This window comes from Ursus arctos, unplaced genomic scaffold (genome assembly GCF_023065955.2).
Source record: "Ursus arctos isolate Adak ecotype North America unplaced genomic scaffold, UrsArc2.0 scaffold_9, whole genome shotgun sequence".
NCBI lineage: Eukaryota > Metazoa > Chordata > Mammalia > Carnivora > Ursidae > Ursus > Ursus arctos.
The window spans coordinates 81,606,036-81,618,519 of NW_026623111.1; the positions used below are offsets into that span (position 1 = coordinate 81,606,036).

The following is a 12,484-nucleotide window of genomic DNA, read 5'->3' on the forward strand; positions in this document are numbered from 1 at the left end:
TCAGAGCTAGTAATGTGCTGCTACAACAACGTAAACACCAACAAAAAGCGAATTTTAAAAAAAGTAAGAGGAGGGGCGCCTGGGTGGCTCAGTCATTAAGCGTCTGCCTTCGGCTCAGGTCATGATCCCAGGGTCCTGGGATCAAACCCCACATTGGGCTCCCTGCTCAGCGGGAAGCCTGCTTCTCCATCTCCCACTCCCCCTGCTTGTGTTCCCTCACCTGCTGTCTCTCTCTCTCTGTCAAACAAATAAATAAAATCTTTAAAAAAAATAAAAAGAGTAAGAGGATAATGTTCTATAAAATATGTTTAAGTTACCTGACTTAGTAGCTTTGTTGCTGGATTCCACTCTGTCTCATTTAATGTATCAAAAGTATTACTGAAAGTATCAGACTCTGAGCAGAAAGCTAGGAGAAAAAGAAATTTATCCATAAATGTGTTTAATAAAGTTTCTTAAAAGGCCAAAGACTAAAAAAAAAAATCTGATCAGAGGTAATTAAGCTCCAATTAGCTAACATGTGCTCACAATACGAATATCAAGAATATATTAACAACAGATATGATCATTTATATTATTATATGAATTAAGATCCCTGGTTAGAATTAGTAATAAAATATTTTATCCTTAATACAATATAGGCAAAAGGGAAAAATTCTGAATTTGAGATTTGATCACTGTAAGTAGATTTTAAAATGCCCTTTAAAAATACTGCTAATGTTGGAAACACTACTTTGAAACATGCTTGTGTAATGCCACCCTTTCAAGATCAAACAAAGTTTAAAGCAGATGTTATATGGATACTAACTGGATAATGATTAGAATAAAACCAACAATAAAAAAGTCTCATGTTTCAACTAAAGTGTATTGTTCTTAAGAGATGTGAAAATAATAGAGAAAGTTCACTTTCTTAAAATCACTAATCTTTATCATTATCTCCATTGTAATCACATCTAAAATATATACATTTTATTAAATGTGTTTATCACATTAACTGAGTTATAAATAAAGTAGTTCTTTACGGGATGCTTTTGTAATTAGAAGCAGCTGAAAAAGCACTCACATTCATCAATTTCTCCCATTACGGTTATAGCCGCCTTCCGTGTTTTTGTTACATTTGTTGACATATTAAATTCATTTATATAATTTGAGTCCTTCATTTTGTTAATTTTGCCAAGGCACCAAGTGACTCTTCGTTTTCTTTTAGCCTACAGAGGAAGAAATCAAAATTATCTCACAAGATCTGGGCTCAAACATCATAAAACAAGGGGATTAGTTTACAGTTTTTGGAAAACATGGCCTTGGTGGAATTCTTTTTAAGCCTACTTTAATATCCTATCAGTCTAAGGACATCCTGAGAAGACAAACTTTTAAAATCAGTGTTTAACCCCATAAAAAATCTGATGAAACTATTACTTAAAACTCATGTTTTATTTGAAAGTTTCCCTACAAACTTTTCTGGGACTTAATTGAAGGGAATCGGCTGACTCACAACCTCCCACGTAATCCAGCGTTCTCTAGCAGCGGAGCCCTCGCCGCCACACCACAGCTACCAAAAGCACTCTGGGGCGTCCAGCTCTAACTGGGAAAGGACAGACAGAGGGTCTGTTTGAACTTCCTTCAGAGAGTAAATCTCCACACAGCCTTCACAATGCAGTTCTCTCCCAATTCGGTAAAGCTAATGCCTCCCCCAGTGCTCCTAACCTCACTGTTTCTTTCTCCCTGAGTTATGTACTCATCTGTTACCTTTACCAGCAACCTCCTAACAGCTTGATTAATGAATGCTCCAGACTCTTCGCTTGCTTTTGATTTTTTAAAAACAAACTCTTCACTCTTCTCTCTAGCTGCTTCTTTTCGTTTCTCTTTTGTGCTCTTCCTCATCATCCGTCTACGCCTTCCTCATCCTTTCAGGAACACCTCTGTCTCCTGTGTTTATCCCACCCAGCTAGCTGTCCTCACCACTCACTCTGGTTTGCTGGTTTCTTCTCCTCTGCTTGTGTTTTTCCGTATTTCACAGCTACCCTTCTTCTCCTGTCCCTCTATGAGGTACAAGTACTATCTCATCTTCCTTGATCCTTCCAACTATCCTATTACTACATCCTTTTTCTAGGTGAGCTGATCTACAAATGATCCTTTTTTCTATCTAAGGTCAGTCCTCTCCACTGTGTTCATGATCTCATTCATCCCTTGGGGTCATCTCAACCCTTTGTAAGATGGCTTTCACTCTTAGCTCAAATTGCTTTGTAAATGAGCTTCTTGTTTCCAAATCCAAAAAAATTTTTGTTTAAATTTATCTTAATTAACTTCTCAGCAGAATGTGACACTGCTGATCACTACCTCTCTGAAATATTCTCTTCCCTTAGTGACCACAATTCACCTGGTTTCCTTCTTAACTCTGGAACTAATCCTGGCTCCCTTCGGGATTCTTCTACCTTTATCTAAAAAGTTGTTCTAGGGGTCTGGTCTTTGGTCTTTTCATTCCCAACATGCTCTCAGAACAAACCCATCCATTCCCACGACTTGACTTTGGATCTGCAGCAGCTAATGCCCAAAGTGATATTTCTACCTCCCACCTTTCACCTGATTTTCATATACTTGCATATTCAATTACTGACACCTTAAACTGGAGTTGTCCCAAATAAAACCCTGAGAGCCGCACTGCTCTTCATTCGGTATTTCTTAACAATGAATACTGCTACCAGCTACCCAGCAATGTTTGCAAGTCATTCTGGATACCTCTCTCCCTCTCCCTGTCCCACACATCTAAATAATCACAAAGTCCTGTTGAGTCTACCTCCCACGTAGCTCTCCAATTTACCCATTTTTCCATTTCCAGAGTCAGAGTCCTGTAGAGCCCCAAACAACCTGATGCACACAAGCAGCCACACCTTTCTGAAATACAGTTGTGATCATGTTACCTACCAGACTTTTCCTTGCCCTTAGGATAATGCAATGTCCGAATCCTTCACTGTGATTTAAACTGACACTGACACCAAAACATTTTAAGTCCAACGGATACGTTATGTTGTTTTCATTACTCTAAGCTTTTGTACATGTGCATCTCTTCCTGAAATCTTCTTCCCTATACCTTCCATTGGGCTGTTTCCTATTCACCACTCAGTCAACAAAAAGCACGTGGGATGTCTTCCTTATACATAGTATGGTGACTTGAACATGTCTATTAATAATTATCTTAACAGCATGTATTTGCTGTGGATTTGCCCTGTGTAAAATGTAGTGTTGAGCACATTCTATGTATTATTTCACCTAATTCTCACAACAACCCTATGAGGTGCAAATCAAGCTATCTCACAGATAAGGAAACTGCAGCAAAGTGGATTTAAGAAATTGCCCAAGGTAAAGAGTTAGGAATCAAAACCAGGCAGTCAAGCTCCAGAGGCCATCCTTTTAATCATGATACCATCATAGCCAAAAAATACCTACTGGATAAAAAGAAAATCCTCAGCTCTGGTAAAAACAATAGTACATACCGGGAGCCAGGACTTTGATCACTGTGTTGGTCTACAGTCCAGATCAATCTTCCTGAGATCAAGATTTGTTTCTTTAAATAGAAAATATTACCTAAACACTTATGGTTCCCAGTCACCTGATCAACTTTATTAGAATTTCTTAAGAAGCATATGGTACATAGATTCCTTGTCAGTATTTCAGACTTCTTGAATTAGGACCTCTACACATGGGATCAATATTTGTAATGAACCTCTTAGGTTTTGCTGATGTATAGGCAAACACACATAATGTTCTGGGTTTTCTGAATATACTGTATGAAAGGACAAGAAATGCATAACTGTACAATAAACACAAAGGAATACCAATCCCAGTCTCTGTATACCAAGTCTGAGTTGTCATGGTTTAAAGTTTACCTGTAATTCCTGTTGTGATGTGAGAGAAGAAGAGGTCACCAGCATCCGTGTTAAGTTCTGAATTTTCTCAATCTGTACTTTTTGAAGCAAATCTTTTTCTTCCAATAGTTGGGCCAACTGGTCTTTTTCCATTGCCTGGGCCCGAGTCTCTAAAGAAACCTATAGAATATAATATTAAGTTATGTTAATAATAAATGTAGCTAGATTTTAAAACCTTGAAAGTAGCTTAAAAGAACAGAATATTAAATTTGTATGGGGAGGCTCTTGGGTGGCTTAATCAGTTAAGCGTTTGACTCTTGATTTCAGTTCAGGTCATGATCTCAGGGTTTTGAGATCAAGCCCCACATTGGGCTTTATTGAAATGAAATATACCCTACCTACAAAATACTAATACTATGGCAGTTACCATAATCAGTAATTTCTCAAACCTATAATAAAGTAAAATACACATTTCTTCCTGTGTATTGTAGGTGCAATATAGAAGATTATAGAAGGCTGTTATCACAATTCTATTAATTGCCTAATAATATATAAATAATAGGCAGAGAAGTCATAAAAACAGAGACTTGAATACCTACAGTAAAAGACCGATGTTCTCCTAAGACTTTCATTTGATATTTTAGCTCATTTTATTTTATTTTTTAAAATTTTAGATCATTTTTAAAAAGATAACTAAAATACTAGATTTTTACAAAATATGAAACTGTAATGGTTAAAACAAACAAATTACATGACAAGTGATTATGCTACCTTATTAGACTTTATCTTAGGGTCAGAAGAAGAATTCAAGATAATGAGAAAATACAAAAATAAAGTTTTAAGTAACTACACATGGTCTTTCTTTTTAACCTAATTCCCAATGTATTTGTGACAATTTAGAAAGAATGTCTCTACTTGGCTCATTTGAAAATCTCAAATTTTGCCTGTTGGAGATGAAAAACAAAATCTAAAATAATTTCAAGAAACCAAAGTTTTCAGTTTATAGTAAATTAAACTAAAATTTTTATGAGTTGATTTCTCCTTACTTGAAAGCTGTTTTATTTTATTTTTTTTTTTTAATATTTTATTTATTTATTTGACACAGAGAGAGACAGCCAGCAAGAGAGGGAACACAAGCAAGGGGAGTGGGAGAGGAAGAAGCAGGCTCCCAGCGGAGGAGCCTGATGTGGGGCTCAATCCCATAATGCTGGGATCATGCCCGGAGCCGAAGGCAGACGCTTAACGACTGAGCCACCCAGGCGCCCCTTGAAAGCTGTTTTAAATTTAGGTTATAGACCTCAGATATACTGATGAATTAAGAATCTCTGGGCAGGGGCGCCTGGGCAGCGTCTGCCTTCGTCTTAGGGCGTGATCCCGGCGTTATGGGATCGAGCCCCACATCAGGCTCCTCTGATGTGAGCCTGCTTCTTCCTCTCCCACTCCCCATGCTTGTGTTCCCTCTCTCGCTGGCTGTCTCTATCTCATAAATAAATTTTAAAAAATCTTTAAAAAAAAAAAAGAATCTCTGGGCATTTGGGCAGATCTTAGTTCTCAATCTGTCCCTATTCTTTACTGAAATACATGGCTCATACATACCTCCTCTAACTGTTTCTTAAGATCCATTATTTCTTTTCTATATCTTTTCAGGAGAGCTTCATCACTTGATACCTCATTAACATAAGGAGTATTCTTCATATATTTGGCAGTGCTGGCAAACTGGGGAAAAATACAAGAGTGTTAAGTGTTCAATGTAAAAAATTAATTTAATTAATAATATTTAGGTTTCTTACAATTAAGTTTCATAAAGAAAGATCAATACTCTTCCCTGGTGGCTTAATACTTTTGAACACGGACAGTATTCTACGTCCTTGTAACTTACCCCAGCTGCTAGTCTGCAGTAGAGTGAAGAAAGTATCTTGAAGCTGGATGGATGCCAACAGAGAACCTACAAACACTGGCCTACTGGAATCCCAGTCACCCCTCAAAGTCCAGTGCAACTGCCCCCCTCTACTCTGAAGCTTTGCTTCCACTTGAAAGTATCTCTCCTTTCTCTGAACTCTATTTATCAATAGTTACTGAATCCAAGGCAATCTCATTGGAAGACGGGTCTTATCTTCCCTCTAAGACTATGAATTGTGAGGTCAGGGACTGTATTTTTTGTCTTTGTTTCTCTGACACTACATTGATCTAGTGCTCAATAACTATTTACAACAATATTTCTTACAGTGTGAGTAGCAGCAGGAACTGTAAGTGGGTCCATGAAGGTCACCATTAAAGAACACCGAATCCTTGATTGAGACAGCTGTTCTATTGGCATTTCTCATTTTTTTCTTTCTTTTTTTTTTTTTTTAAACAGAAAATGTAAGCCTTAGGCGCAGAGCAAAAGCAAGCAACAATCAGCTAACAGGAGTTCAAGAGTTATTTTGTTATAAACACACACACCTATTTGTTGAAAAGTCATATTAGTTTTTCATTCATGGGAATGAGACAAAGTTTCCCTCTACAATAAGTAGAAAAAGTGAGTTTTTTTAAAGAAAAATAGTATAATAGTGTTGGATGTGGCAAAAATTTGGAGGTAGGATATGAATGATTGAAATTTGGGAAAATAAAGAAATACTATTTAGTAGGCAATATATCAGTTTTATTGCGGCAGGTATGTTATGTCATTAAAAAGAAGATACCTAATTTTAGTGAGTAATTTTTTTCTTATAGATGATTTTCCCCCATATTAAAATCAAAATCAAACTCACCTGTAGAGTAGTAAGGGTTTCATCAAAGGACACTGGAGTAATTGTGCAGATAATACGTGTCTTTGCATTTCCTCCCAAGGAATTCTGGAGAATTCGTGTTAATTTACTATCTCGATAATTTATGAAACCACTTAGTGAGAAAGAGGTTTGGGAAAAAAATAGTAAGAATTTTTATACAACAGAAGTGGTTGGTTTTTAATGCAGAACCTTAAATTAGCTACACTTTAAAAATTCTTTACAGTTACATGAGGCAGATCAAAACTACTAACTAAATCATATTTAAGATAAAAAGTAAATTTAGTAGGTCACAGTCATATGTCTAAGAAGCTAGGCTTGCTCACAGAATCACAAAAGCTACTTAATACAGGGAAGTATTATAATTTTAACCTCATGCACAATGTAAGCATTAATAGGTAAATGTACAATGGAATAAACTTACCCAACTTGTCCATCACTAAGTTTCTTGATCACTTGTCCCAAAATAAATAAACTTCTATTTATATTACAGCCTTCCTTGAGTCGCACACCTGCATTTATTAGGCAAATATGAAAACTGAAGTTGACCTCTGTACTAGATGCTGAACTTATTTATCGGTAAGTTATAAGAGAAATTAGACTTTCTGGTAAGGGTTAGATGATAAAGTCTGTGCCTTGGATTGGATCTGAGCTCCCTTTTAATACCACCAGTAAAAGGAGCTCTCTCCTTATTCCTCGGACCTATTAAGTAAACCAGAAATGTTATCATCTAAGAGAAAGAGCAAAAAGAACAGATGGCTAAGGGGAAAAAAATGAGAGGGAAGAAAAGTTCATTTCCTAAAAGAGCCTGTCTAACTCCTCAGTTCAAATCTGTTTTTTTCCAAACTTCCAAATATAGGCAACTATAGACTTAACAACCAAATTAATTCTTATAGATTCACAACAAACAAAGTTCTAATTTTTCAACTAATATCCTCACATGGCTCATATATTTAAAAAAAAGAGAGAGAGAGAGAAGAAAAGAAAAAAGAAAAGAAAAAAACAAAAACAAAACAGGAGCATGTATTTCTCGTTCACAGGTTGCAAGTTTGGTGGATATAGGCCTAGCTCAGAGGAGCGGTCTCTGTGTCAGGCTGTAGGAAATTAACATAGAAAGGTTTGACATCTTCATGATTTTGAAACTTCCTGTCTAAGTATGCTTTTCCATTTGTTCAAGTATTTGATTATGTCTTTTAGGTCTGTTTTAAAGTTTTCTTTATTTTGGTCTTGGGTAATTTTTGTTGAGTTTCTACCTAGGTATTAGATCTTTTAAGTCATTACTGTAAATGGAGTCTTTTTGTATACTAAATATTCTAACTGGTTGTTGTATTATGAGTTATTAATGTCTGTATATTAATTTTGTACCCCACTGCCTTTCCGAATTTCCTTACTAATTATGAAAATCCGGATGGTTTTCATGGCACTCTCACAAGCTTTACAGCTATGCAATCCTATCATCTGCATAGTTTTAGCTTTGTAACTGATGTTACAGTAGCCCAAAATAGATAATTTGGCAGATACAGAAGCTGTTTTTATTTTTTTTAAATGTTTTTTTATTATATTATGTTAGTCACCATACAGTACATCCCTGGTTTTTGATGTAAAGTTCGATGATTCATTAGTTGTGTATAACACCCAGTGCACCATGCAATACGTGCCCTCCTTACTACCCATCACCAGCGTATCCCATTCCCCCCATCCCCCTCCCCTCTGAAGCCCTCAGTTTGTTTCTCAGAGTCCATAGTCTCTCATGCTTCATTCCCCCTTCTGATTATCCCCCTTTCTTTATCCCTTTCTTCTCCTACCGATCTTCCTAGTTCTTATGTTCCATAGATGAGAAAAACCAGAAGCTGTTTTTAAATGAACTTTGAAAAAAAATTTTTTTTAATTTTTTGAGAGAGAGAGAGAGAACATGAAGGGGGGGAGGAGGGGGGGAGGTGGTGGGGTGGTGAGAAAATCTCAAGCAGGCTCCACGCCCAGCGCAAGCCTAACACAGGGCTCAATCTCACAACCATGAGATCATGACCTAAACCGAAATCAAGAGTCGGACACTTAACCGGCTGAGTCACCCAGGTGCCCCCAGAAGCTGCTTTTTATGTTAAAGACTTTCATCACAGAATTATTAGTTTCTAAATGCAAGGTAGCACTTTTTTTTCTTCTGTAAGAGAACAAGATGACATTGAGACCAATACATTTCTGAGTTTCCTTTACCTTCAGCGCCTGTTTGAGCAGCTCTTTCACTGCCTGCAAGATCAACCAGATTCTGTAAGGCAGATGAAAACAAACCTTCAGGAAGGGTAACTTGAACTAATAAAATTCCAACTACTGAAAGAATGATTTTAACACACAGTCTGTTTGCATACCCCATCTGGATGCTTGTCTTTCTTTCCGCTGCTTAGGCTTTCCCCTTTCTGAGTCAGATTGATCTGTATACCTTGTTCCTTTTTTACAATATATCCTCCATAATGCTGTCAGAATATGTTCTCCATTTCTTACACAAAGTTCAAAACCTTACAGGTGAATAGGATTCTTTACAATTTGGCACTTGTGCTGCTCCAGCTTTATTTATTTATTTATTTTTTTAATATTTTATTTATTTATGTGACAGAGTGACAGAGAGACAGCCAGTGAGAGAGGGAACACAGCAGGGGGAGTGGGAGAGGAAGAAGCAGGCTCCCAGCGGAGGAGCCTGATGTGGGACTCGATCCCGGAACGCCGGGACTACGCCCTGAGCCGCAGGCAGACGCTTTAACGACTGCGCTACCCAGGCGCCCCACCAGCTTTAAATCTACCCAGTACTCACTCTGAATTCTAGCTGTCCTACTTGCTATGCCCTAAATGCCTCATGTATTTCTATGCTTCTAAGAGCTCTCTTTTGCTATTCCCTTTGTTTAATAAGTTCTACTGTTCTAGTCTGCCTCTATTTCTTATTCAGGACCAAAGACGATTGTTACCTCCTTAGTAAAACTCTGCCACCTTTATTCTTCCTCTCCCACACCTTGAATGAACTGCTCTTTCTATCAATCGTGTACCCAGGGGTCTTTAAAGATACAACTTATTCTTTGGCAGTTACTGTGTTGAGCTAGTCATTTGTGTCTATGACTATAGTGTAGTATCTTTAAAAGCATGGGCCTCTTCATTTCACAAATATTGTTGACAAAAAGTGACTGCTTGTCATGTTCCAGGCAGTGTATTAGGTGCTAGGGATATGGCAGTGAACCAGACAAATAAGTTCTCTGCTCTCATGGAGCTTTTGTTCTACATGGGGCAGGATGGGGAGAGGAGGAAGTTGGTGAGAAGTGAGAAAAAGACAGGTAAGAAACACATCATGGTAGGTGTAATACAGATAATTTAAATAGAGCATTGGAAGAGGAAAGAGGAAGGTACAGAGCAGGTCCTTTGGACCAGGAGGTAGGGAAGCCCTCCTATTAAGCTAGGATCTGGAATGACACAGAAGAGGGGGCCAGCCATGCAAAGATCAAGGGACCATACTTTAGATAGAAAGAATAGCCAGTACACCCAGTCACAAAGCAGAAATGAGCTTGGTGCATTCAAAAAATAGAAAAGGCAGCATGGCAGAGTTGGTGAAGTAGAGATGGGACAATATAAATTGAGAAAAATAGGTAGGGGTCAGACTGTGCAGGGCATTGTAAGGAAGAGTAAGAACTCTGGATTTTCTAAATGTGACAGGAAAGGGTTTAAGCAAGAGAGCGACAGACATATCTTGATTTAACTTTTTGAAGGACTGCCTGTGGCCGCTGGACTGGAGAGGGGCAAGAGTGGCGGCAGGGAGTCCAGTTAGGAGGCTCCTGCAGGAATCTGAGTGAGAGGTGACGGAGGCCTGGGTTAGGGAGGTAGCCGTGGAGACAGCAAGTGGTGGAGGGATGTCTTCTTTACTCCTTTAATCTCAGAGTGGAACTATGCTCAGAACATGATGAAGGCTCAGCAAATATTCTTAATGCATTAAAACAAAGTCAGAACTGGGTATTTACCCCAAAGATACAGACGTAGTGAAGAGAAGGGCCATATGCGCCCCAATGTTCATAGCAGCAATGTCCACAATAGCTAAATCGTGGAAGGAGCCGAGATGCCCTTCAACAGATGACTGGATTAAGAAGTTGTGGTCCATATATACGATGGAATATTACTCAGCTATCAGAAAGAACGAGTTCTCAACATTTGCTACAACATGGACGGCACTGGAGGAGATAATACTAAGTGAAATAAGTCAAGCAGAGAAAGACAACTATCATATGATTTCTCTCATCTATGGAACATAAGAACTAGGATGATCGGTAGGGGAAGAAAGGGATAAAGAAAGGGGGGGTAATCAGAAGGGGGAATGAAGCGTAAGAGAGTATAGACTCTGAGAAACAAACTGAGGACTTCAGAGGGGAGGGGGGTGGGGGAATGGGATAGACCGGTGATGGGTAGTAAAGAGGGCACGTATTGCATGGTGCACTGGGTGTTATACACAACTAATGAATCATTGAGCCTTACATTGGAAACCGGGGATGTACTGTATGGTGACTAACATAATATAATAAAAAATCATTAAAAAAAAAAAATAAATAAATAAAACAAAGTCAGAGATTTAAATTTTCTCTCTCTGTGGACACTTTCAGGAATGGGCAGTAATTATGTACTCCTGCTTTAATTATGTCCTATCTAGACACTATTTTCTCTAAAATACTCAAAGAGTCTAATCTTTCTTGTATATTATCTATATTACAGAAGACCTAGATATATAATAAAGGGGCAAAATGGTGAGAAAGGCAGCATGAATTAAGGAAGAAAGACGGGAACAAGTATCGGTGTTCAAAGATACCAAGAGGCCCAATGTATCTATAAGAGAGGAGCTCACGTAGAGTAGAAGGAAGTCAAGTTAGGTTGGTTAAGAGTGGTGACGCAACATAAACAGTACTTAGTAACATTAGAAAAATTAGAAATCTGCAAACAGACTGTAGAAAGGAAGACCAGAGTCTTGGGGCCAGGTCTAGGAGAAAGATACAGCAATTCAAGAGATGAGAACCTAAATGAGTGTGACACCCATGGGAATGCTGAATAAGAAATGCCAATGACTGGACAAAAGGGGAAGGCAGAAAAAGATTAGTCAGAGTTGACTTGGGTCTGACCTAGTGACCAGGATAACACTGGTACTGCTGGAAAAGAGGAATATTCACCAGATAGGAAGAAATTAATTTTGTTTTAGACACACTGAAGTTTGAAATAACAGTGGAACACACAGTTATAATCATCTTTACAAAGACACAAATTAGAACTCAGAGACTCTAGATAAAATAAATATTTGACTGTCTTCCACACAGAAATGTTAACAGAATGTCTGAGGGCAAACAGAAGTAAGAAGGCCACAGCACAACGCTCCTATGTTTTTGATGGGAGGGTAGGAAAAAGAAGCCACAAAAGGAATAGAGAAGGAGTAGAGCTGAAAAGAAGCTGGATATTATGAACCAGAAAGATCAAAAGATACTAAATAAGTAAATAAATAAATGCCACCTCCAAAGAGCCAGAAAGTGATTTTTGGGGAAGACTTCTTTCCAAGAAGATACTTAGAGTAAGTGGGAAGGTGAAGGGTTGGACCAGATGGTATCTATAGTCCCTAAATGATAGAGCATCACAGAATATGGAAAAAGTCACCAAATGGATCACTGAATATGTCAAGAGTATTAAAATAAATTATTTTAAGAGAAATGTTAAAACTGTAGTGAAGTTTCACAGACTGGGTTTAGAAAACAAAACAGAAGTCAGGTTTTGTGTTTTTGTTGTTGATAAATCAAAGCAAGACCAGTATATTAAAATCAATTTTTTGCTGGTACAGTAAAATACATGAGGCGAACT

General features: G+C 37.9%; 1 protein-coding gene across 5 annotated transcripts in view; it reads right to left on the bottom strand.

The window, feature by feature from the left end:
* LOC113249285 (centromere-associated protein E) overlaps positions 1-12,484 on the bottom strand; it is a 76,178-nt gene that overhangs the window by 50,727 nt on the left and 12,967 nt on the right. For all 5 annotated transcript variants that reach the window (XM_057309627.1, XM_057309628.1, XM_057309626.1 and 2 more), the window contains exons 9-15: positions 8,837-8,888; positions 7,050-7,137; positions 6,611-6,740; positions 5,457-5,576; positions 3,882-4,040; positions 1,061-1,205; positions 318-406 (exon numbers count right to left, since the gene is read on the bottom strand). In XM_057309627.1, coding sequence (XP_057165610.1) covers positions 318-406; positions 1,061-1,205; positions 3,882-4,040; positions 5,457-5,576; positions 6,611-6,740; positions 7,050-7,137; positions 8,837-8,888 — 783 coding nt within the window. The remainder of the gene's footprint in view (positions 1-317; positions 407-1,060; positions 1,206-3,881; positions 4,041-5,456; positions 5,577-6,610; positions 6,741-7,049; positions 7,138-8,836; positions 8,889-12,484) is intronic.